Source organism: Aotus nancymaae, unplaced genomic scaffold (genome assembly GCF_030222135.1).
Source record: "Aotus nancymaae isolate 86718 unplaced genomic scaffold, 86718_ANA_hifiasm-v0.15.2.pri h1tg000002l, whole genome shotgun sequence".
NCBI lineage: Eukaryota > Metazoa > Chordata > Mammalia > Primates > Aotidae > Aotus > Aotus nancymaae.
In genome coordinates, this window is record NW_026988413.1 from 17,549,708 (window position 1) to 17,577,064 (window position 27,357).

The following is a 27,357-nucleotide window of genomic DNA, read 5'->3' on the forward strand; positions in this document are numbered from 1 at the left end:
ACTGTCTTTAAAAAAATATATGGGTTGTTTAAGTCACCCACTCAATGGTATTTGGTTGTGACAGCCCAAGCTGACTAACACAGGGCTAACAGTTCAGCAGCCAAACTAGGGGAGAAAGTTTCCCATTTTGTTCCTCTCACCTCTCACATTGGTTGTCCCTATTAGAGGTGATGCTGAGTGTGAGGCTGAGCAGCTCTCTGGTAACCAGTGGTAACCATTCAGGGGAAATCACCATCCCCAGCCTGGAAAGGAAATTCCCCAAGGAAGAAAGGTTCTGCATAACCTGGAGATTATGATATAATTAAAGTACCCAGTTTTTAAATATTTTATTTTAAGTTCTGGGATACATGTGCAGGACATGCAGGTTCCTTACATAGGTAAATGTGTGCCATGCTGTTTGCTGCACCTATCAACCCATCACCTAGGTGTTAAGCCCCACACGTATTAGCTATTTATCCTGATGCTCTCCCTCCCCCTACTCCACCCCTGACAGGCCCCAGTGTGTGTTCCCCACCCTGTGTTCATGTGATCTCATTGTTCAGCTCCCACTTGTATGTGAGAACATGTGGTGTTTGGTTTTCTGTTCCTGTGTTAGTTTGCTGAGGACAATGGCTTCCAGATCCATCCATGTTCCTGCAAAGGACACAATCTAGTTCCTTTTTATGGCTGCATAGTATTCCGTGGTGTATATGTACCACATTTTCTTTATCCAGTCTGTCACTGATGGGCACCAGTTTTGTTTTTTTTTTTTTTTAACAGATTTTCTACCAACTGTGTCTGCGAAATTTGGAGTCAAGGTGCAGACAGAGGGCAACAGAGTGAATTCTAAAAGGAGGAAGGGCCTAAGGAGTGGAGAAAGAGAGTAATGACCAAGAAGGGCTGAGAGCTTCTGCTCAAAGGTCTTCTTCTCCTCTGCTTTTTGGTGACCCCCAGAATCTCACCACTGAGTTTCCTTCCTTGAGTGTAAGATTCTGACCTTGTTGGAGAATACTTGCCCCAAGCACAGCAAATACTCAAAGGTGCTACAAATTAGTAGGTTTCCTCCCCCCGCACTTCATAGCTGTGTGACCTTGGGTATGTTGCCTAATCTCACTGAGTCTAGTTCTTCATCTGCAAAAATGGAAATGATACCTCCCTTGCAAAGTTGTGACAAAGATTACAAACAAAATATGTAAAACACTTGGCAAAGAAGTCAGGGAGTGGTGCAAACGTGGTAGCTGTCCTCTGGAGGGTTCCATCCTCGCAGGCTGGTTTGGATTACTGGAATCATTCTCTCCTCTTTTCTTGTTCCTCAGGGACAACTCCCATTAGAGCCGTCTGTTCTTGCCTGATCATGTTAACATTGCTGCTTTTCTTGCACCTGTTACTTCATCTTTATCTCCTTAGTCACCTCCTAGTTCAGGTGTTGCTACCTGTCACCTGGAATATGGTTGTCATCTTGCTTCTTGAGAAAAAAGACCATAGCTGAAGTATCTTTGCACTCTTAGGACTTTGACAGTGTCTGACACCCAGGTGTACTAAAGAAAGTTTTCTGAAAGAGCCTCCTGGGATCTTTTCTTTTCTTTTGAGACAGGTTCTCTCTCTGTCACCGAGGCTGGAGTGCAGTGGTGTGATTATCGCTCACTGCATCCTTGCCCTCCTGGGCTCAAGCCATCTTCCCATCTCAGGCCCTCAACTATTAATAGCTGGGACTACAGACACACACAACCACGGCTGGCTAATTTTTTAAAAAATGTTTTGTAGAAATAGGGTCTCCTTATGTTGCCCAGGTTGGTCTTGAACTCCTGGGTTCAAGCCACCCTCCCACCTTGGTCTCTTGAAGTTCTGGGATTACAGGCATGAACCACCATGCCTGGCCAGGTCTTCCAAAAATACTTGTTATTTCAGTGATGCTTTGCTGAAACCTTTGTAGATCCCCACTGACTGAAAGACACAGTACAAGATTCTCATCTTCCAGACTCCTTTGTAGATCCCCACTGACTGAAAGACACAGTACAAGATTCTCATCTTCCAGACTCCATTAAGAATTGAATCCTGCCCATAACCATGTGATGAAGCTTAGAGGCAGATCTTCCCCCAGTCAAGCCTTTGGATGAGACTACAGCCCAGGCCAGCAGTTTGACTACTACTCCAAGAGACCTTGATCCATAGGGACTCAGCTAAGCCATGCCAGGATTCCTGACCCACAGAAACAATGAGCTAACAAAGGTTTGTTTTAAGCCACTAAGTTTTGGGATAATTTTATTACACAGCAATAGACAACTAATACACTCTCAATATCACTCTTTTGTGGTAACTATTGTATGTTGTCACAGATTAATGAAGTTTTTGGTATTTGTTATATCAGGAATGGGCACAGTGCACCCCATTCTGTTGATTTTCTAGAAATAAATTTGTGATGACTGGTTGACCAAATTTTTCTTGAGAGCCTTGACATAGAAGGCACCCAAGAAACGAACAGACTGAGGCACTGTCTCTTAGCATGAATACAGTGTGGTTTGCTGAAAACTCGCTCTGAATGAGAAAGCTGAGACTCCTGCTGGTTCTATGTGTTGCTTTGGGTGTGGCATTTGTATCTCTCTGAATGTGGGTCCTCATCCTCACCGTTAAATGAAAGGCTGATTATCATGAGCTATTATGTCCCTTTCCACTGATATTCGAGGATTCCAAGGAGGTCACAAAGCATCAGGTTGAGACCGTTGCTTGAGGCCACGGAGAGAGCAGCCAAATTCCTAGCCCCGGGCAGGAAAGTGTCAGATCGTTGGTCCTTGTACTTTCAGCAACACATCCCATTCCTAAGAAAGTCTTTGTCACCTCTCTGACACATCAACTTCAGAATACATAGGGACCTAAAGGGCAGAATCTGGTGATTTTTGTGCTAAAATGAGAACTAGAACCCCAGACCTCCTGAATCCTGGCTTGCTGCTTTCCCACCAAAATCAGCCTCCACATTTCCTTTGCTCCTTAGTTTATTCACTTCTAGGTCATTCTATGCAGATCTGATGTCGTAAACTTGGAAAAGAAAAACCCCACCATCTTTAAGGGAGTTCCTGAAAGTCTGGACAATGCTGAGTGCTAAGGAAAACATATTTCCCACACAGAGAGAGGGAAGGAGAGGGTCTCTTTTGCATAACCCTGTCCATCTAAACAGAGATAATCCCCATGTGTTGATGGTGCATAGCCTGGGTGGTTTGTGGATCTACACATGAAGAAGGAGTCAGAAAAGGGCCACAGTGGATACCGCTGCCTTGATGTCCTAACATGGCCCGTGGGAGCCTGCCCCTACTTGGGGCTACTGCGAAGAGGCAACTCCTCTGGACAATTAGCAGTTCCCCTCATCTGCACCAGAAAGATTTGCCCTGTGGGTCTGGGGAATGGCTGGCTTGGGGGCTAAACAGCTGAAATGGAACCCTTTTTCCTAACACAGAGTTCTGAGCAGGTCACTCCCTCACTTTCAAGTATTTAATAGCTCCTTGAGCTTCAGTGAAGTGCGCACCAAACACTCCCTCGGCACAGAGCAGTGAACTCTACGTGCCTCAACCTACTTTTCCAGTTTTCTCTCTCACTAATCCCTTACATGTACTCTGTGTTCCAGCCAATTTGTACTCCCCTATTCCCCGAACACACCCTGTACTTTTCTGTCCAGACGCCTTGATTCCTGCAGCTCATTCCACCTGCAATGCACCTTCTCCCTCTGTCAAAACAGCAACATCTTCAGGGCTCAATTCCAGTGCTACTCACTGCTCCCTCCCTGCCACAGCATTTTCTGACACTCAAAACAGGACCCAAGGTCTGTCTCCGCCTTCCACGATTGGCAATAATGCAGTGATTTATGTACCTTGTTGCTCTTCTACCTTATAAGTTACTTAAAAATAGGAACTAATAAATATTTGTTAACCTTTATGAATTGAACATTTCATCTGATTTGGCCCTTGATGGACCTGCGGGCAATATTTTGGGGCTGATGTCAGAGGGGTTTTTTTTGAATAAATAAGGGTCAGCTGCTGGGGGTGTAAACACATTGCTGGTTTTTAAAAAAGGAAAAAAAAGTAATACCTTCAAGTGCTCTAAACTTGTGACCAATAAATGAAAAATAAATTCCCACTAATGAAACTTACCACTTCCTTCTTCCACTACACCATTGCTAAAAGCTACCCAGATATTAAAAACATCCACAACTCATTTTTATGCAAAATTTCCTGCTGCTAAGTATCAGGTCTAGCCATCTAGGTGAATAATCAAGTGTCATTTCTAATAAGTCAGTGGCTCCTGTCAAGAGTTGTGACCAATTAGAAGTCACCCCAATGAGGAGGTGGCTGCTGGCGTTGCCAAGCAACAGCCAAGCTTTGAGGCACATTTAGATGCTCTTTTAGATTTAACCAGCGGCAAGTCAGACTGACATTATAATTCTGGCAAAGGAAAGCCAAATTATAACCCAGGATGGGGTGCCCATGATCAGGAGTGTGTTTTCTTTTAAATGCAAATGGAAAAGGAACATTTAAACCAGAATTTAAACAGTCCATTATTATACTGATTTTAATTAGGAGATTAGGTGTCAGTGGAACACGACTGTGTCTCAGGATAATGGCCTCTTGCTGCTAGATAAATACCCTGATATTCTGGAAAATGGGCAACTGCTCAGGCAAGGCCAATGTATTTTTGGACTCAAAGTATTGATGACTGCAGCCACACTTGATTATAATGATGTTCATTTTTATTGTTCAGGAGGCTTAAGAAATAAAAGCAAATATTAAAAATAGACTGTTGGAAACAGATGCCGCCTAGAGAAGACTGCTTGCTCTAATGTTATTGGGAAGCTGTGTTCTGCTTTAGAAGCCCTCGTATGTGACTGTCCAAAGAGTTTATAGGGAAAATTTAAAGGCCAAACTAAACTGTGCTGATGACTGTAATTCTGAAAAGACTTTCGCACTGAAATGATTGTAGCCATGCATTTACTCATAAGCTGGCTATGTCAACTTAAATTTTTTAAAATTGTAGTCATTCTTGAGTAACATGTCTTCTCCAAGTCAGGAAAGGCCTACAGGGAATAATAACCACATCTGCCTCTGCCTTTAAGATTCATACATTATTGACTGTGCCTTCTTGACAGGAAACATCTGGATGAAAAGTGAAAAATTAGGCAGAGAGCTGCATCAGTGCTGGGTGAGATACCAGCCTCCCAGTTTATCTGACTTTTCTTTAACTGAGTCCCCATGCACAGCAACATGATTGGCTCATTCACTCCTGAGTGACACATACATCCTTAGGCTCTCATCCATGAAGACTCATTGTCTCCCATATCTGCTCAGTGGGGTACCATCAGCTCTTAGTTATCTGGGTGAGTGAAGAAAGCTCATCATTTATATTGGGCTTTGAGGACGGAGAACATACAAGCTGCCATATTGGACTGGTTCATGCAATTTGAAGCTTAGTCTCTGCTAGAGGCACTCAAAAATTGGGTTCCTCATGGAAGCTACCTGCAAAGGATAATTGCTCAAGAGACTCATTTCTCTCAGTAGCCAACCATGAAGTTAACAACCCATGTTCTCTCCTTTTGAAAACCGATTTGAGCCCAGAATAAACAAAGTTAAGCAGATTTCTTTACTGCAGGTCTTTCTCAAGACTTTCCTATGCTCAGGTACATGGTGAATCTTGAAGAATATAGTTTGTAATATTTCACCAAGTTATTTGACTGTGGGACCTTTTTGGTCCTCCAAATTTCAAATGCTTTTCCCTGGCAGTAATTCATAGCTTGAAGTTCATCTTCATATAAGTACAGTTTAGATGTCTTTCTTCTAAATGTATTCTTTTATTCTTGCTTACACTGAAGGTTACCTGCCACTTTTGTGCTGACTTACACAGTCTTACAAGAGTCTCAGAAAGTTATTCCTATTGATTTATCTTTCAAATCAGAACAGCTTAGAGGAATATACAAATATATAGATTCCACTGTGTTCTCCCTCTTTCAGATGAGTTATAAAATTTAAAAATAAAGCTAGTGCTAGCCTGGGTCCCCAGAGGAGCACGTTGTTTATACATTTTCCCTCAAAGAAGTACTAATTTAGCCCCAGTTTTATTGCCTGAAATTAAACCTATTTATTCCCTGATCCATAATAAAGTTTTACACAATCCCAGGGTTACTACTCACTAATAGTCTTTGGTAAAGAATCTAGCAAAAGACAGTGAAAATCTAAATCTACAGTTGTGCTTTTTAAAACATCAATTCCTTGGGGGATGGAGTGAAAACTCTGGCCAGTTAATGAGACAAGATCTTCCCTAACAACAACAAAAAATCAGTTGTTTTTCCAGGAATGCTCAGCCATCCTTTACTATAAATCCCAATAACAACGCGTCCTTCGATAGCTCAGTTGGTAGAGTGGAGGACTGTAGGCTTCTTGAATAAATCCCAATAACTTGTCTGTCATAAACTATGATTCCAATATTCTCTTTTTCCTGACTTGGGGATGCATCCATCACTTTTTCCCTGGTTCTCTGTCTCTCTATATTATCCCTGGTATGATGTAAGACAAAAAACCAATTTTATTTTAAATACAAATATGGCTTCATGATATGAGGCTGACTTTAAAGCAACTTTCAAGCGTTGTTGACTGAGACAACCTAATATCCACATAAATGAAGACAACACCATCCAGAGCTTTCGAATATTAACCATACTTAAGGACCCAGGTAGAGAGGGACTTAGGCTGCCAAGGTTCTAAAGGAGAAAGCCTCGGAATTCCAAGGGAAAACAAACCTTTATTTCAAGAATAAACTGTGATGTTTGATAACGAAAGTCTAAAGGCTACTTACAAATTCAGAAAGGACTAGAGATGCTGGTATTTCAAAACTATTTCTAGGAAAACTGACTCAGGTACCCACAGCTGATTATCTGTGGCTCAGAGTTCTGAGCTATCTTCTGTCTCTATGACTCATTTTCCTCTTTGTGTCTGTGACTTTGTGAATGTGTATATATATCTGTGACTCTCTAAAGGAAAAGCCAGCTTGCTATATCCTCTTACTTAATTTTCTCGTGATAAAATTATTTTCGTTTAATTTTCTTTTTTTAGCTTAGTTTCATCATGTATCCTTAGGTAGAATAGGTAGCAAGCTTCTTGGTTCTTCGATTCTTCATCCATCCATTCATTAATTGTTCCCAAATGTCTATTATGTACCTAGTGTGTGCAGTTAACAATAAAGAACACAAGAAAAAAGAAAAAAGCCTTTGTCCTCCTGAAGCATCCATCTAGCAGAAGGAGACATACAATAAACAGGTAAACAAAATGGGATGCGAGCTGGTGATAGTTCCACAGAGAAAAAGAAAGCAGTGAGGAGGTGGGGGTTCTGAGGCCAGGTCCTTGGAGCTTGGAGACGCAGTCAGTCTGAGACGGTCGGGGAGGGGACCAGCAGGAACACTCACAGCACCAAGGCTTTCCACTCTGGCTCTCAGCGGAGTCTCTCTAGGGACCTCGTGATGTGAATTCTCAGTTACCCTTAGAAATTCTGATTCTCTAAATCTTGGGGTGGCTGGAATTATGTATTTTTATCAAGGGTCCTAGGTGATTCTCACGTAGCCCTTGGTCCCACAACGTTTGAGAACCAGTGACCTAGTGAACAAAGGCAGCTGGGAGATTAAAGGTTGAGGAAGCATCCAGAAACCATGAGGTTTTGGGGAAGAAGATAGGACACTCCTCATTTTGTTCCCTCCACCCATCTTCCACAGCCCAGAAGCAGCCCCCCTTGTCATTTCCTGCATCTGGCTTAGAGCTTCAAACCCCTTGCTCTTCATATGCAAAGGGAAGCTGCTTTTGGATTTGGAAAACTCTTTCCTCTCCTAATAAAGCTTGCTAACATACAGTTCAAAATTGAGCAACTACTTTCTTGTTCCGGATGGCATCTACTATCTTACTTGGAGGCACCGTCAGGAGCAGTGGGTGCCAGTGATTCCGTGGGTGAGGGAAAATGACAGGGAACACGATCTATGGAGCATGAAACAGACATGCATTGGTTTCACATTTCAGAAATATTATCTTTGCTGTGCACTTTTTCATCCTTGTGTTTCTTTCCATGTGAGCAGCATTTAACACCTCTGGCTGCTCCTTCCTCTTTGAAATGCTTTCCCCTTCCACATTCTGCTGGTTTCCATTTCAGGCTGCTCTTCCTGAGTCTTCTGTATAGGTTTCTCCTCTGCTCCTCTCTTAAGTATGGTTCTCCCCAGAACCATATCTAACACATATGCTGCATGTGTCTGTGTTTTGAAGACCATCTTTCTTCCCCCTCCTACCTGAGCTCCATCTGCACAGCATCTTCGTCTTGAAGGTTCTCCTTAGGGGCCTCCCAGTAAATTTCAACTTGCCAGGTCTAAAATTCCCAGAGGTGGGGCAAAAGTTAACTACTCCTGCCTCTGGGATGGAATTCTTTCAAATGGAAACCCAAGAACCTAAATTGAACTATATGGAGTAGAAAAAAATACCTTTCAATGGAATTTCAAGTTTATTGATAGTGTATGGTAAATAATGGGGTCTATGAAATCTCTCTCTTACCTCTTGGCATCTTTTTTTTTTTTGAGATGAGGGCTGGAGTGCATGGTGTGATCTTGGCTCACTGCAACCTCTGCCTCCTGGGTTCAAGTGATTCTCCTGCCTCTGCCTCCTGAGTAGCTGGGGTTACAGGTGGGTACCATCATTCCCAGCTACTTTTTGTAGTTTTAGTAAAGACGGGGTTTCACCATGATGGTCAGGCTAGTCTCAAACTGCTGACCTCAGGTGGTCCTCCCACCTCCGCCTCCCAAAGTGCTGGGATTACAGGCGTGAGCCACCACGTCTGGCTTCTCTCAGCATCTTAATGCTATGGATATATCAAGGAACTCTATTTTCTGCAATTAATTCAGGCACTATGCATTTGATTTCTGGACTAGAGGGAGAAGACTGGACCCCAAGAGCACTGAATTTGCTTGGGAAACAACAGTGAATCACTTTCTGGAGTATCCCCTGTAAGAGGTTAAAGGAATCTAGACCATGATAAAATCCCCTATCAAAGAACCATAGCCCAGGACTGCTAAACCTTAGTTTCCTTTCCTTGCTTACTTTTCTTTCTTTCTCTTTTCTTCTTTTCTCAGATACTCTTCACCAATTTCTATGTCACACGTGAGGTTCTTTCTACGTCTGCAATGCTGGGATACCATTGCTTTTGAATAAAGACATATACACACTAGTGATACCAGCCATAGGTTCGTTGACTTTTCCTCTCTTCCCCTGGTCTTCTCTTGGCTAACTCAACCTTTTAGTGGCTGGACGTGATAAAGGGGCACACTCCATGCAGCTTGTCTGGATGGTTTAGAGCAGTGGTTTCTAACTTTAGGAAGCAGCCCCTTCCTTCATATTCTCCCATGAATCCTCAATAGATAACACAGATCCATGTGAGCAGAGCTCATTGCCGCAGTGGAAGCAGGTGCCCCCCTCCTTGCGTGTCCTTGTGGCGAACTTCTACTGGCAGTGGTTCCCAATACTGGCTTTACATACAGTCACCTGGGAAGCCTGAAGAAAGGTCCTCAAACCCAGGCTGCATCCCAGAGCAAACCAACTGAATCAGAATTTCTAGGTATGGGACCCAGGCAGCAACAGTTTTCAAAGCCTGCCCTAGGTGATCCCAGCGGGCTACAGTTGCTGACGGCTGCATCTGAGTCACTATCTGTCTCCTGCTGTCTACGCTGTATCAGAGCCAGTCTGGGAGGAAGGAACTGAGCATGTGTGGGCTATGGGCCAGCCCCAATGGCATCTGCCACCCTCCTGCAATGGTCCCATTCTGGTGAAGTATTAGCATAGCAAGCCCATGTGATCAGTTGTGGGCTCTATTTTTCAAACTGCTTTACCAGTAAGAAAAGAGAAAATTATATTTCCTTTGCCTAAAACCTGTTTCCATACCTCAGTTGCTCCAAACTTAGGCAGAAAATAGAGAAGTGTTGCTTCTGACCCACCCCTAGCTTTCCACCAAGGCCCCATTTGCTACACTTCCCCTTCCTGCACCCTCCAGACAGTCCTAGGTGGCCTCTGAGCACCACTGGAAAATCACATGTAGGTAACAAGCAGTGAGACAGAGACGTGAAGAGCACACTGGAGCTGGGTTCTAATTTTGGCTCTGCTGCTTACTAGCTACTAGACTTGGAGCCCACTACTTAATCTCTCTGTGCCTAGTTTCCTCCTCTGCAAAATGAGATTGTAATAATAAGGATGATAGTATTTATCTTGCAGGAATGTGGTGAAGAGGTAGTGTGTTAGTCTACATAGGCAACCCTTAGAACGTGACTGAGCTGTGTGAGCATGAGCTGCAGCTGCAAACAGAGACAGGCTCTGCCCTGAAACACCAAGGACTACCCATGGAAATGTGAATCAAAACCTCATTGGAAACAGGAGGGATCACTAGTTTCTGAGTGAGTCTAACTGGATATTATGAGGTGTGGAACCCCTTCCTCTTCTGGGGTACTTCGGAAGATTTATAGAAATTCAGTCAGGACCATATGGGTGAGCATCTTGAGCTTAAGCTAAAAGTAGCTTTCATTTATTGAACTGAAGACAGGCTACTCTGTAACATCCAGACAGGGTGTATGGCAGAAGCCCAGGGCACCCCAGCCAAGCTTTGGAAGCTCCTTTGCTCTTGAGATGTCTGTGTACCTGAGACTGGAACTGAAGAAGCCCCCTAATCACTTCACATCAGAAGGGCTCAAGTTCTCTCTCCCAGCAAACACCAAAGGCAGACCAGCAATGGAGGGGGTTGTCAGGCTGAGATACGAAACACAGCAGTCAGGATCTGGTGTGTGAGAAACTAGTCTGGAGGCCATACAAACACCAGGTTTTGGGTGCACAGCTGATAGAGAAGAGTGGGTCATTGAGTAGGGAAAGGAGAGTGTCCAGGGCCTTAGAGAGCTGGCAGCATCTTGTGGAGCCTGCCCTTCCCTTAAACTTGGCCTAGAGGTGAACTTGGGTGTTCCTGCCTGCCATGATCGCCCACTCCTCCCCAGTCATTCTCTGCCATCACCTCCCTATTTAAGACTCGATTGGTAGCCCTCCTTTGTTTCATGCTGTTCTCTAGTTTCTTGCTACGTAAAGTGTGGTTCATTGTCTGGAAACAACGAAATTATCTGGCAGGGTGTTGTAAACGCAGATTCTCAGGCCACCCTGGCCCTATTGAATCAAAGTCTGCATCGTAGCCAGATCCCCAGGTGATCCATTATACATGAAAATCTGCCAGATACTATTACAGTTTTCTCCTGGGGTCCCCAAAGCACCTCCAGCTCTGTCTCTGGACACAGACGAATGCTCTGTGTACTTGATTCGCAATTTATTTATGGCAACCGGGGATGTGGGAGGCTGGAGAAACGAAAGACACTCAGCACAGCGTCCGGTGCTTTCTGCATAATAGAGAGGCCTGAAGGTCGCAGTGGGCAAGGCCTTTTGATATGTCACCTGGGCAAGTGATGCAACATGAACTGGCTCTCCATCACGATTTGGAGAGAAGACACCTGCTCCATAAGAGAAGAAAGTTTGATTTCTTCATGTCTTACCTCGTTCAACTTTTCAGGACTGAAAACAGACATCAGGGTGCCTCTGACCTCTTCCCACCTTTTGTCACGTAAAAACAGAACACTGTCGGCTACAGACTTGAACTCCAAACCCGATGCCTGTTGGGAAGTAGCAAAGCAGAGGGTCAGGACTCGGAGCCAAAGCCACCTTGGTGGAAACCATGACAAACACCCTGGTTAAAGTACATCAATGACCAACAAGTTAGGAGGTTTCTCTTGCAAGGATACAGAGGAAGAATAGAAAGGCTTGCAGGCCATGATAGGAAGATCCATGGCCAGAGCCCAGAGGGAGCAAACCGGCAAGCTCTGGAAGCTCAGTTGTACCCCACTATGATGTGGTCACCATTGTAAAGACAACCCCATGACTTTTGTGTGTGTTCTCAGTCCCCCTATTGAGCGGAGATTCTCTGCAGATAAACAAGGCAGGCTTCCTGGAGATGGCCTAGCCTTTCCTGGAAATTAGTTTCATGTCTGAACTTCGTGGCACAGGGTTTTGTGTGACTGAATTGGTTAGGATGTGTCCGGAGTTGAGAGACTCACTCGTCTGGGCCCTTGCTGTATGGGTGGAGGGAGGGGGAAGTGGGAAAAAGGAGAGGCCTTTAGAAGTGTGTGTCAGGAGAGCTGCTTCCAAGAGCATGCCTGCCATAATGTTCTATCAGTCATTCATTCTTTTCTCAGTCAGCAAACATCAGTTGACAGCCTAACATTGTGTTACGGGCTGAATTCGGCTCCCCAACCCCAAACTTCATAGGTTTAAATCCTGACCCCAAGAACCTCAGAATGTGACTGTGCAGTCAACCTTCTATATCTGGGCGATCTGCATCTGTGGATTCAACCAGTCATGGATCAAAAATATGCAGAAAAAATTCCACCAAGTTCTGAAAAGCAAAACTTGAAGTTCCCCTGTACAGAGAACTACACTGACTCCATGTAAATGAAGTGAGGCATAGGCATTGTATTAGGTATTATAAGTAATCTAGAGCTGATTTAAAGCATAGAGAAGGATGTGCACAGGTTATATGCAAATACTATGCCATTTTATATCAGAAACTTAAGCATCCACAGATTCTGGTGTCCTGAGCAAGGGCGGGTCCTGGAACCAATCCCACAAGATACTGAGGGATGGCTGATTTGGAGATAAGGTCTTTAAAGAGATAATTAAGGCTGGGCGCGATGGCTCACACCTGTAATCCCAGCACTTTGGGAGGCTGAGGCAAGCAGATCACCTGAGGTCAGGAGTTCGAGACCAGTCTGGCCAACACGGCAAAACCCCCTCTACTAAAAACACAAAAATTAGCCAGGCGTGCTGTCGCGCACCTGTAGTCCCAGCTACTTGGGAGGCTTAGGCAGGAAGAATTGCTCAAACCTGGGAGGCAGAGGTTGCAGTGAGCTGAGATTGAGCCACTGCACTCCAGCCTGGGCTGCAGAGCAAGAATCCATCTAAAAAAAAGAGGTAATTACGGTAAAATAAGGTCATTAGGGTGGGCCCTAATCCAACATGACCGTTGCACTTTTTGGAAGAGGAGATTAGGACATAGACACACACAGAAGGAAGACCATGTGAGGATATAGGCAGAAGACAGCCATGTATAAGCCAAAGAGAGGCCTCAGGAGAAACCAACACTGCTGACACCTTGACTTCAGGCTTCCGGTCTCCAGCACTGTGGGAAAATCAGTATCTATTGTTTAAACCTCCAGTCTATGGTTGGCTGGTATAGTAGCCTAGTAAACTCATACAGTGTTTAAGAAGTTGTCTATACCACGTTGAATGAAAAAGACTTTGCTTTGACCCTCATGGAGGAGGCAGTCTAGAGGGGAGGCAGAGAGTAAACTCATAAGCTAACAACTAGATGGAAAGTGAATTTTCCTGGACAGAAAGTGTATTTCTTGGAGAAAGTATATTTTTCTGGAGAGAAAATAGGGCAAGGAGGGACATGGGTGGGGAACATGGTTGGGAGACTTCTCTGAGGTGAGAACTTTGGTCTCCTCATCCCTTCTTTCCAGGCCATTCTGTTTCTTTCTAAAACCAGCTGTCCCACTAAGCAGTGAAAAATGGAGCCCCCACCATTGGTCAGAGTGTCCCCTGCCTGTAGGCAGGGCGTGGGGAGACAGGGGGTTGGGTGACCAAGCAGTCTCAGAACCACGTGTGATACATGGTGACGCTATTTCTTTTCACTGTTTTAATTATAGCTGAAACATGAAGCCAGTCATCAGAATTCAAAAGCCTTGTAAAAACTCCTATTTAGAGGAAAATTATAATTTTCTGATAAAATATGAACACTCAAAATAAGCCATAAAACATAACTGCAAAGTATCTAGAGGGGAGTTAATTATATATTAGAACCAAGATGCTGGGATATTTTTTCTGCAGAGGAATGCCTCTCTATATTTAGAAAGAAATTCTTTAGGAGTGCCAGGGCCACTCAACAGAATTATGGTTTTATGGAATTGGGGGAACACATTCCATTTGTTTAGGTTCCAGAGTTGAAGGAGGAAATCATACATTATGTGTATTTATATAGTAGCAAGATGCAGGCCTGTGCTGCACTGCATGGAATAAAGCATTGAACTCCAAGGAAAATGGGGTAATGGTTTATGTGGTTCTGATGAGACAGAATAAATTAGAGCTAAGACTGAAGACTGACTGGATCTTGTATCTATCCTTAAGACTTAAGGGTGAGTTTATGCTATTTTTTGTCTTACATCTGAAAGACAAATTTAGCCCTCCTTATGATATGTCAGCATGGCCTTCAAGTATCTTTCTCACCAGCCTACCATGGCACTGTCCTCCTGTGGTCCTGGAAATCCCATTAGAATCCTCCATTTTTGATGAAATCATTTGGAGCTATTGGTTATTGTAATATTTTTATTTCTGAAAACATTTTATTTTATTTTATTTTTTAAAACAGGGTCTTGCTCTGTCACCCAGGCAGTAATGCCATGGTATGATCATGGCTCACTGGAACCCCTAACTTCTGGGCTCAAGCAATCCTGACTCTCAGGAGAGTGGTTGGGACTAGAGGCACATACCACCATGTCCAACTAATTTTTAAGCTTTTTGGAGAAATGGGTCTTGCTGGGGCTGGGCGTGGTGGCTCACGCCTGTAATCCCAGCACTTTGGGAGGCTGAGGCGAGTGGATCACAAGGGTCAGGAGTTCAAGGCTGGCCTGGCCAACATAGTGAAACTCTGTCTCTACTAAAAATACAAAATATTAGCCGGGTGTGGTGGCAGGCACCTGTAATCCCAGCTACTCTGGAGGCTGAAGCAGGAGAATCACTTGAACCTGGAAGGCAGAGGTTGCAGTGAGCCAAGATTATGCCATTGCACTCCAGCCCGGGTGACAGTGTGAGACTCCATCTCAAAAAAGAAAAAAGAAAAGAAATGGTATCTCACTATGTTGACCAGGCTGGTCTTGAACTCCTGGCCTCAAGCGACACTCCCACCTTGGTCTTCCAAAGTGCTGAGATTACAGGGATGAGCCACTGTACCTGGCCTCTTTTCATTTCCAGATGCCCCACCATAAGAGGATATTGATCATTTCAAAAGAGCAGTCAGAAGGTGAAAAAACATTGAATCATGTCATATATGAAATAGTTGTCAGATTTTGGAATTTTTAACCAAAAAAGAGAAAATTTAGAAGATCAGATAGTGGTACTTAGGTATGTGCACAATAAATATTTATTGAATGCATACTGCATGGGAGAGGAAATTTAGGTTGTTTTTGTGACCCTCAGAAGTGAAACTGGGTTTAATAGAGGAAGCTATGGGGAAAATTTCAGCTTATCTGAAGAACTATCCCAATAGTCAACAGGCAAAATTATTCAAAGATAAGATAACCTGCCTTGAGTGATGAGCTCCACACCCTTGGAGACTGTTCCACTTCTTGGAAATCCTGTACCCAAGGCTTGAGCATGCAGAGGGGTTTGGTCTAAAAGCTTTCCAAGAACTCTTTCAATCCTGAGACTTCATGTCCAGAACATCAATCCAGACACTTTTTTTTCTATTAGTCTGCCTATACATTGATTTAAAAAATTGTGGCAAAATGCACATAACATAAAATTCACCATCTTAACCATTTTTTTTTTTTTTTTGAGACAGAGTCTTATTCTGTCACCCAGGCTGGAATCCAGTGGTGAGATCTTGGCTCACTGCAACCTCTGCCTCCCGGGTTCAAGCTATTCTCCTGCCTCAGCCTCCTGAGTAGCTGGGACTACAATGCGTGCCACCATGCTTGGCTAATTTTTTTGTATTTTTAGTAGAGACGGGGTTTCACTGTGTTAGCCAGGATGGTCTCGATCTCCTGACCTCATGATCTGCTCGCCTCAGCCTCCCAAAGTGCTGGGATTACAGGTGTGAGCCACCATGCCCGGTGGTCATCTTAACCCTTTTTAAGAGTACAATTGGGTGGTATTAAGTACACTCACATGGTTGTGCTCTTATCACCAGCATTCCTCCATAGAACTTTCTTCATCTTGCAGAAGTGAAACTCTGTGACTATTAAACAATAGCTTCCATGTTGCCTCCCCACCTCCTGCCTAAGTTTATTGATTAGATTTACTGAGAGATGCCTTGAAAGGGACAAAGGATTTTCCTCAAAGGAATGAGTGATATGGCTTGGCTATGTTCCCACCCGAATCTCATTTTGAATTGTAGCTCCCACAATTCCTATATGTGGTGGGAGTGACCTGGTGGGAGGTAAGTGAATCATGGGGATGGGTTTCCTATGCTGTTCTCATGGTAGTGAATAAGTCTCAAGATATCTGATGATTTTATAAAGGGGAGTTTCCCTGGACAAGTCCTCTTCTCTTGTCTGCTGCCATGTGAGACATGCCTTTCACTTTCTGCCATGTTTGGGAGGCCTCCCCAGCCACATGATACTGTGAGTCCATTAAACTTCTCTCTTTTGTAAATTGTCGAGTCTTGGGTATGTCTTTATCAGCAGCGTGAAAATGGACTAATTCAACGAGTAACAAGACTGGCAAGTGCAATGGGAGCCAGACTATGCATGTCCTGCAGGAAGGGGACTGCAGAAAGGAGGTCAAGGGACACAGCTTTCTAGGCTCCTGTCTGTCAGTCTGGCTGTGTCCCAAGCCTCCAATCACTCTCTGGTCAGGGGCTTCCAGACTGCAGGCCATGACCAGTCATGAAATCAATGCCGTGAGTGGCAACCAGCATTTAAAAAGAAAAGAGAAAGAGGTAAGAGATAGACAGGTTAGAAAACACAGAGGAGCATTTAACATCAGGGGAAGTATTTTGTGGTTGTTGAACTTGTTCAAGATGTGTGTGTGTATGTGTGTATATGGATGTGTGTGTATGTATGTGTGTGTGCATGTGTATGTACGTGTGTATAGGTATGTGTGTATATGTACGTGTGTGTCTGGATGTGTGTGTATGTGTGTATATGGATATGTGTGCATGTGTATGTGTGTATAGGTATGTGTGTATGTGTGTATATGTAGGTGTGTGTCAGTATGTGTGTATGTGTCTGTGTGTGTATGTATGTGGGTATGTGTATGTATGTGTGCATGTATATGTGTATGTGTGTGCATATAAATGTGTGTATGTATGTGTGTGTATGTGTATGTATGTGTGTGTATTCTGTGTCAAAATGTGAATGTGTTTTTTACAGTAGATCTCAGTCAAAAAAGTTTGAAAAACTGAAACTAACCCAAACCCCAAACCTGGGAGTTGTTCTCTCTCTCAACTAAAATCCTATCAGTCATAACTATTAAATCTCTCTTTGATTAGCCATCTCTCTCCATCACCACAGCCGCCACCCTGGCTGAGGTCACCATTATTTCAGCCCCTAACTGATTTCCCTGCTGGCAGCCTTGTCACACCCATCCGTACTCCACCCTGTAGTTGGTGGGATCTTTCTTAAGCACAAATCTAGTCCTACCCTCGTGCAAACTCCCTACTTGGTTTATGAGGTCTGGTATGTGCTGGCCAGTTCCCCACCCCTTTCTGAACACAAAGCCTGAAGCAGTTCCTTAATTTCCCAATCCTGTATATGGTCTGAAGTCACAGGGCTTTCTGGAAGCTCGGGTTGCATTTGCCACTCTGGGCTTGGCAGGATAATGCAATGGTAAGAACACTGCCTCTAGAGTCAGACACCTGGGTTCAAATCTTGGCTCCATGTGACTTTGAGAGCTGACCTCTCTGGTTTGACCTCTCTACAGGTTCTCAATCTGTAAAATGGGGATAATGACACTGCGGACCTCTTAGGATAGTTGTGAGGCTTCATTCACTTCACAAATATTTATTCAGTGCCTGGTATGTGCTAGGCCCTGATTTAGGTGCTGAAGATATATCTGTGAACAAAATGAAGCTCCCTGTCCTCACAGAGCTTGCATTCTAGTGGAAGAAGGTGGACTTAGTAAGCAGGAGAAATACACGGGATGGTACAGTGGGATGAGGTGAGGCATGGTATTAAATCAGTCACTTGGCACTGGGCTCCTGCATAGGTGAGATTTGAGCAAAGCCTTGAAGGAGCTGGGGGTTTGGGGGGCATGGGAACCATTGCAGCAAAGGCATCATGTGCGTGAGGACCCTCAAGGACGTGGTGTGGCTGGAGGGGAGGGATGGAGGCAGGCCAGAGAGGGCACAGGGGCCTGTGTATGGAGGGGCTCCAGAACTTTGGTAGAATTTTTACTCCACATGACACAGGAAGTCACAGTAGAGTTTTGAACAGAGACATATCTTGAGCTGACTTCTGTTTTAAGGAATATCACTGCTTTGGTGTTGAAAGTCAACATTGAGGAGCCAGGATAGAGGCAAGAGAGACATCAGGAGGAAGCACAGTGGCCAGATGAGAGCAGGGATGGAGACTCAGGCCAGAGAGCTGGACACAGATATGGGGAGAAATGATTAGCTTGGCATGCTTTGAAGGTAGAGTCAACAGGATTTCCTGATGGATTGGCTATGACGTGGGAGAGAGAAAGATGGGAGTCAAGGATGACTCCAAGAGTTTTGGACTGAGCAATCGGAATGATGATTGCAGTTAATATGTATACAGCATTCAGGACAGTCCTTGGCATGTAGTGTTGAGATGACATCACATTATGCCATTAGATCCTTGACCATGAGAAGGACTCTCATGAGCTGTTTTTCTCTTTCTCTAAAACTCTAGGTCCCTCTCCAACTCCCTTTCTCCTCTGCCTGCTAACTCCTATTCACCTTCATGAACACAGCTTAGAGAATATCTCCTGAGGGAAGCCCCATTGACTGGACTTGGCCCCAAGGGCTTTGTGCAGATAACAGCTTACTCCCATTTAAAAAAGATTTTTAAAAAAGTGATCTTAGGAGCAAGTTCACTGATAAGTAGTGTCACACTCATTCTTTTTTTTTTCCCCATAGAGAGATCTATAGATGTGGAAAACAAAACGTTTTGTGATTTCCAAGGACATTCACTGTGAAGGAGGGGAAGCAATGGGTTGGTAAGTAATTCCACCTTGGTGGTTTCATGGCCGACAGAACAGAGAAGACAAATAAAACTCTATTAATCTGGAATCAAATAGAGACCTACAGGTTTCTACACTTACCCCACTCCAATTGAACATTTTATTTGTTATTTTCAAAATGAACTACTGATTTGCAGAAATCACAGCTGAGAATATTAATGTGCACAGAGTCACGACTTAACATTAATCTGGATCATCTCATAAGCCAGCATAAACTGAGCCCCAAACCAGATAAAGACTTACAAGAAAGAAAAATTATAGGCCGATATCACTCATGAACATAGACAAAAAAGTCCTAAACAAAATATTAGCTAATATAACTCTGATAAATTACAAGAATAATTCAAGACCAAGTGGGACTCATTCCAAGAATGCAACTTTGAAAATCAGTGTAATTTGTTGCATTAACAGAATAAAAGAGAAAAACAAATATAATCTCAACAGATGCAGAAAAAATGGATAAAACCTGACACACATTCATGATAATAACTTTCAGTGAACTAGGAATAGAAGGAGACTTCCTTCATGTAAAAATGATATTTACAAAGACACCTGCAGTTAACATTATACGCAATGGTGAAATAGTTAACAGTTTCTGAGGCTGGAAACAAGACGAGTAAGTATGTCCATTATTATACTTCTATTTAACATCATAGAGAGGTCAATAAGGCAAGAAAAATAAATAAAATTTGTAAGACCTAACACCATAAAAACCTTAGAAGAAAACCTAGGCAAAACTATTCAGGACATAGGCATAGGCAAGGACTTCATGACTAGAACACCAAAAGCGATGGTAACAAAAGCCAAAATAGACAAATGAGATCTAATTAAACTCCAGAGCTTCTGTACAGCAAAAGAAACAATCATTAGAGGGAACCAACAACCAACAGAATGGGAAAAAATTTTTGCAATCTACGAAACTGACAAAGGGCTAATATCTAGAATCTACAAAGCACTAAAACAGATTTACAAGAAAAAAATTAACAAACCCATTCAAAAGTGGATGAAGGATATGAACAGACACTTTTCAAAAGAAGACGTATATGAGGCCAACAAACACGAAAAAAATGCTCATCATTACTGGTCATTAGAGAAATGCAAATCAAAACCACACTGAGGTACCATCTCACACGGTGATCATTAAAAAATTTGGAGACAACAGATGCTGGAGAGGATGTGGAGAAATAGGAACACTTTTACACTGTTGGTGGGAGTGTAAATTAGTTCAACCATTGTGGAAGACAGTGTGGCGATTCCTCAAAGATCTAAAAACAGAAATACCATTTGACCCAACAATCCCGTTACTGGGTATATACCCAAAGGATTATAAATCATGCTATTATAAAGATACGTGCATACATACATTCATTGCAGCACTGTTTACAATAGCAAAGACCTGGAACCAACCCAAATGCCCATCAATGATAGACTGGACAAAGAAAGTGTGGCACATATACACCACGGAATACTACGCAGCCATAAAAAACAATGAGTTAGTGTCCTTTGTAGGGACATGGATGAATCTGGAAACCATCATTCTCAGCAAAATGACACAAGAACAGAAAATCAAACACTGCATGTTCTCACTCATAGGTAGGTGTTGAACAATGAGAACACATGGACACAGGGAGGGGAGCATCACACACTGGGGTCTGATGGGGGGTAGGGGAGGGACAGCAGAGGGTGGGAAGGGTAGGGAGGGATAACAAGGGGAGAAATGCCAGATACAGGTGATGGGGAGATGGAAGCAGCAAACCATTTTGCCATGTATGTACCTATGCAACAATCCTGCATGATCTGCACATGTAGCCCAGAACCTAAAGTACAATTAAAAAAAAAAAGAAAGAAAATGCAGTACAGATACACCAGGACATACTATGCAGTCATGAAAAAGCACAAGATCATGTCCTTTTCTGCAACATGGATGAAGCTGGAGGCCATTATCCTAAATGAATTAATACAGGAACAAAAAACCAAATACCACATTTTTTCACTTATAAGTGGGAGCTAAACACTGAGAACACATGGACACAAAGAAGGGAATAATGGACACTGGGGCCTACTTGAGAATGGAGGGTGAGGATGGAAAAATGACTATCCTAGTACTATGCTTATTACCAAACCTCAGCAACATGCAATCAATGCACATAACAAACCTACACATATACCCACTGAATCTAAAATAAAAGTTGGAAAGAAGGGGTAAAGTATAATACTATGATGTAAATTTAAAAATAAAAAATAAAAGAAATATTAAAAAATTGGAATGGAAGAAGTAAAACTATTTGTATATGACATGATTGTATAAAAGAAAATTTGAGAAATATCTATAAATAAACTTTTAGATTTAATATTGAGCTTAAAAAATTGTTGGATACAAACAATATACAAAAAATTTATTTCTACATATGGGCAACAAGCTGTGGAAAATGAAACTTTGAAAATATAACTTACAGTAACAGTAAAACTATTAAATACCTAGAAATACATTTGACTAAGGATGTACAAAAGACCTCTAGTCTGGAACTACAAAATATTGCTAAGACAAATTTAAAAGACCCAAATAATTAGAGGTTCCACATTCATAGTTTAGAAAATTCAATATTGTTATGATGTCAATTCTTCAGAACTTAACAAGCTTATTACAGTATTCTAGTTGTGTTGTGTAAACTATTCATATCTTAAGTAGAAAGATGAAAAGATGAACCAATTGAAAATAATAACTACAATAACTTTTTAAGACAGTACAGTAAGATATAAATAGAAACAAGAAAAAGTTAAAAAGTGGGGAGATGACGTTAAAGTGTAGAGTTTTTATTAGTTTTATTTTGGTTTGTTTGTTTATGCAATCAGTGTTAAGTTGTCATCAGTTTAAGATAATGGGTTATAAGATTATTTGCAAGCCTTACAATAACTTCAAATCTAAAAACATACAATAGATACACAAAAGTGTATCTCTCTCATGCCTGTAATCCCAACACTTTGGCAGAGGCAGGCAGAGCCCCTGAGGAGTTTGAGACCAGCCTGGCCAAGATGTTGAAACTGTGTCTCTACTGAAAAAAGAAAAAGAAAAGAAAAGAAAAAATAGTTGATAGCTGGGTGTGTTGGTGCACGCCTGTAATCCCAGTTACTTGGGTGGCTGAGGCATGAGAATTGCTTGAATCCGAGAGGCAGAGGTTGCAGTGAGCCGAAATAATGCCATTGCACTCTAGCCTGGGTGACAGAGAGAGACTGTCTCAAAAACAAACAAACAACAACAACAAAAAAATAAATTAGAAATTAACTAGAAGAGGAATTTTGCCAACTATACAAACAGTGCTACAATGACAGAAATTAAACAGTGCTACTGAATGACCATTGCATCAATGAAAAAATTAAACAGAGCTACTGAATGACCATGTGTCAATGAAGAGATTAAGAGGGAAATTGAATTCCTGGAAATGAATGATAATGGAAACACAGTGTACCAAAACCAATGGGATACAGCAAAAGCAGTGTTAGGAGGAAGATTTATAGCTATCAGTGCCTACATCAAAAAAGTAGAAAAACTTCAAATAGACAATCTAATGATACATCTTAAAGAACTAGAAAAGCAAGAGCAAACCAAAGCCAAAGTTAGTAAGAAAAATAATAATAATAATAAAGTTCAGAGCAGAAATAAATGAAATTGAAATGAAAAAGACAATACAGAAGGTCAATGAAACAAGATTTTTTTTTTAAAAGATAAAAGAAAAAAAGAAAGAAGATTCAAGTAAATACAATCAAAGATGAAAAAAGAGACATTATAACTGATACTCAAAGGATCATTAGAAGCTACTATGAGCAACTGTATGCCAATAAATTGGGAAATCTAGAAGAAATAAATTCCTAGACACATACAACCTAACAAAATTGAATCATTAATCCAAAACCTGAATAGATCAATAAAAAGTCATGAAATCAAAGCCATAATAAAAAGTCTCCCGGCAAAGAAAAGCCCAGAACACCATGGCTTCATTGCTGAATTTTATCAAACATTTAAAGAAGAACTAATACTAATTCTACTCAAACTATTCCAAAAAAGAGAGGAGATGAGAATACTTCCAAAGTCATTCCATGAGGCCAGCATACCCTAATACCAAAACCTGACAAAGACACATCAAAAAAACAAAAAACAAAACAAAACAAAAAACTACAGACCAATATCCCTGATGAAAACTGATGCAAAAATCCTTAACAAAATACTAGCAAACCGAATTCAACAATACATTAAAAAGATCATTCATCATCACAAAGTGGGATTTATCACTGGGATGCAAGGATGGCTCAACATATACAAATCAATCAATGTGATACATCATATCAGTGGAATGAAGGAAAAAAACCATATAATCATTTCAACTGATGCTAACAAAGCATTTGATAAAATTCAATGTCCCTTCATAATAAAACCCCTAAAAAATAGGCATAGAAGGAACATCAATCAACATAATACAAGTCATTTACAACAGTCCCACAGCTGGTATTGGTATTAGGGTATGCTGGCCTCATGGAATGACTTTGGAAGTATTCTCATACAGAATGGTGAAAAACTGAAAGCCTTTCCTCCAAGATCTGGAATATGACAAGGATGCCCACTTTCACCACTGGTATTCAACACAGTACTGGAAGTCTAGCTAGAGTAATCAGACAAGAGAATGAAATAAAGGTATCCAAATTGGAAAAGAAGAAGTCAAATTATCTTTGTTTGCAGATGATATGATCTTCTATTTAGAGAAACCTAAAGACTCCACCAAACAGTTATTAGATCTCGTAAATGAATTCAGTAAAGTTGCAGGATACAAAATCAACATACAAAATCAGTAGCATTTCTATACGCCAACAGCGAACAATCTGAAAGAGAAATCAAGAAAGCAACCCCATTTACAATAGCTACAAATAAAATGAAATATGTAGGAATTAACTTTACCAAAGAAGTAAAAGATCTGTACAATGAAAACCTTAAAACACTGATACAGCAAATTGAAGATTTAAAAAATGGAAAGACCAATTACATGTTCATGAATTGGAAGAATCAATATTGTTAAAATGTTTGTATTACCCAAAGCAATCTACAGATTCAATGCACTCTCTATCAAAAGAATGACATTTCTCACAAAAACAGAAATAACAATCCTAAAATATGTATGGAACCACAAAAGACCCAGAATAGCCAAAGCCATCCTGAGAAAAATGAACAAAAGTGGAGCTATAGTAGCTAAAATTGCATGGCTCTGGCATAAAACCAGATACATAGATCAATGGAATAGAAAACCCACAAACAAATCCATACATCTACAGTGAACTCATTTTGACAAAGGTCCTGAGAAGAAACATTGAGAAAACAACAGTCTCTTAAAAAAATGGTGCTGGGAAAAATGGATATCCGTATGAAGAAGGAGACTAGACCCCTATCTCTCACCATATACAAAAATTGAATCAAAATGGAATAAAGACTTAAATCTGAGTCCTCAAACTATGAAACTAATAAAAGAAAACACTTGAGAAAATCTCCAGGACATTGAACTGAGCAAAGATTTCTTGATTAATACCCCACAAGCACAGGAAACCAAAGCAAAAATGAATAAATGAGATCACATCAAGTTAAAAACTTCTGCACAGCAAAGGAAACAGTCAACAAAGTGAAGAGACAAGCCACAGTATGGAGAAAATATTTGCAAACTGTCCATGTGGCAAGGGAAAAATAACCAGAATATATAAGGAGCTCAAACAACTCTAGAGGAAAAAAATCTAATAATCCTATTTTAAAATGTGCAAAAGATCTGAATAGACTTTTTTTTTTTTTTTCCCAGAAGAAGACATACACATGGCAAACAGGCATATGAAAATGTGCTCAACCTCACTGGTCATCAGAGAAATGCAAATCAAAACTACAATGAGATATCATCTCACCCCAGTTAAAATGACTTATATCAAAAAGATAGGCAATAATACATGCTGCCAAGGACGTGGAGAAAAGGAAACCCTCATACACTGTTGGTGCAAATGTGAATTAGGACCATTGCTATGAAGAACAGTCTGGAGGCTCCTCAAAGAACTAAAAATGGAGCTACCATATGATCCAGCAATCCCACTGCTAGGTATATACCCCAAAGAAAGGAAATCAGTGTGTCAAAGAGGTATCTGCATGCCCATGTTTATTGCAGCACTATTCACAAGAGCCAAGACTTGGAAGCACCCAAATGTCCATTAGCAGACAACTGGATAAAGAAAATGTGGTGCATATATACAACGGGAGTACAATTCAGCTATAAAACAGAATAAAATCCTGTCATTTGCAGCAACATGGATAGAACTGGAGGTCACTGTGTTAAATGAAATAAGTCAGGCACAGAAGGACAAACTTGGCATGTTCTCACTTATTTGTAGGAACTAACAATTAAAACAATTGAATTCATGGAGATAGAGAGTAAAATGATGGTTACCAGAGGCTGGGAAGAGTAGTGAGGGGATGTCAGGGGAGGTGGGGATGGTTAATGGGTAGGAAAAAAAAACCGAAAAAATGAATAAGATCTAGTACTTGATAGCACAACAGGGTGACTATAGTCAGTAATAATTTAACTGTATGTTTTAAAATAACCAAAAGATCAGTATCATAAGACAGGGCAAAAAAATAAAAATAAAAAACGAAAGATTAAAATTGGATTGTTTGTAACATAAAGAAACGAAAAATGCTTGAGATGATGGATACCCCATTTACTCTGACGGGATTATTACACATTGCATGCCTATATCAAAATATCTCATACACCCCACAAATATATACACCTACTATATACTCACAAAAATGAAAAATTAACAAAAATTTTAAAAACTGACAAGCTGATTCCTGTAAACATATATATGGAACCAAAAGAACTAGAATAACCAAGAGAATTTATACTGCTGGGTGGATTGCGGTTTCTCTCTCACAGGTTCATGTTAGGTTGCCTGACTTGGGATGATCACACTGCCTTCCTTGGGATCTCTTGCAAGTGTCCTCTGAAATCAGGTTAAAAGCTTCCTTTTTGGCCAGGCGCGGTGGCTCACACCTGTAATCCCAGCACTTTGGGAGGCCTAGGCGGGCGGATCACATGAGGTCAGGAGTTCAAGATCAGCCTGACCAACATGGTGAAACCCCATCTCTACTAAACACACAAAAATTAGCCAGGTGTCGTGGCCCGTGCCTGAAATCCCAGCTACTCAGGAGGCTGAGGCAGGAGAATCACTTGAACCCGGGAGGCAGAGGTTGCAGTGAGCCAAGACTGTGCCACTGCACTCCAGCCTGGGCGACAGAGTGAGACTCCGTCTCAAAAAATAAGAATAAAATAAAGTATAAATAAAAATTAAAATAAAAAAATACCAAAAATAAAAACAGTAGTGGTCTTATTATTCTACATGTCAGTTTTCATTCATTCCCTCTGCTGGTAGAAGGTGGCCATAGAGATGACATCATCTTCCCTCTCTCTGCATAAGAGTGTGACTGGCCTGAGAGAACGGCCTCCAGGTGAGGTTGTGAGATGTGTCCACAGCTCAAGGGGTCAGCTCAGGGGCATGTGGTGGCTAAAAACAAATTCAGGCTCTATCTGCCTAGTCAGCTTCAGCTGCCGGAAAGGGGCCTCTTCTAATTACGGCAGTCCTGCCTGACAGAGTTCCAGCATTTTATCCACTGGGAAGGAGAAGGAAGCCATGTGTGGACCTGTGCTTCTATCAGCCCATAGCCAGCAGCGAGGGCCCCTCCTGAGCAGGGAAGGGAATCCAGGGGCTTGTTAACTCTTACCTTCAGAGGAAACTCTCCAACATATATCAGCATTCTTTCTGGCCAGAAGCGGTGTTCAAGAAGGACCAGGGCATCCCTGATAACGCACTTGACACGCTTGACTACAAGAAGAAATTTTCCTGAGGGGGCCTAAGAGGGAGCTTGTTCCCTGCACCTGAAGCTCCAGGTGGCTCTGTGGAACACTGGTGGGACTCTGTGGCCCTCTGTGGCTGCCAACGGCCACATGAACTGGGCACCAAACAGAACTTAGGCATTAGCTAGTCTAACGTATTTTACACAAGAGTAAACTGAGAGTCAGGAGATTAAAGGATTGTCTGAAAGTCACCCAGCTAATAAGAGGTAGCAAATCTGGAATCTGATTTCATTTCTTTAAACTAAAATCGAAGGCTTTTCACCATACTGCTGGGCTATGGCTTAGAAGAAGGGAAATGGGAAGAAGAAAGGCAATGTCGTAAGAAGGAGATTGGGGCAGAGAAAGACAGGGAGGGTCAGGACTCAGTGACTTGACTTCCATGGAATATT

General features: G+C 41.8%; 1 protein-coding gene across 2 annotated transcripts in view; it reads right to left on the reverse strand.

Moving 5' to 3' along the window:
• The window catches only part of TBXAS1 (thromboxane A synthase 1), a 182,741-nt gene that overhangs the window by 73,023 nt on the left and 82,361 nt on the right, over positions 1-27,357 (reverse strand). For both annotated transcript variants that reach the window (XM_012447508.2, XM_012447509.2), the window contains exon 5: positions 11,558-11,674. In XM_012447508.2, coding sequence (XP_012302931.2) covers positions 11,558-11,674 — 117 coding nt within the window. The remainder of the gene's footprint in view (positions 1-11,557; positions 11,675-27,357) is intronic.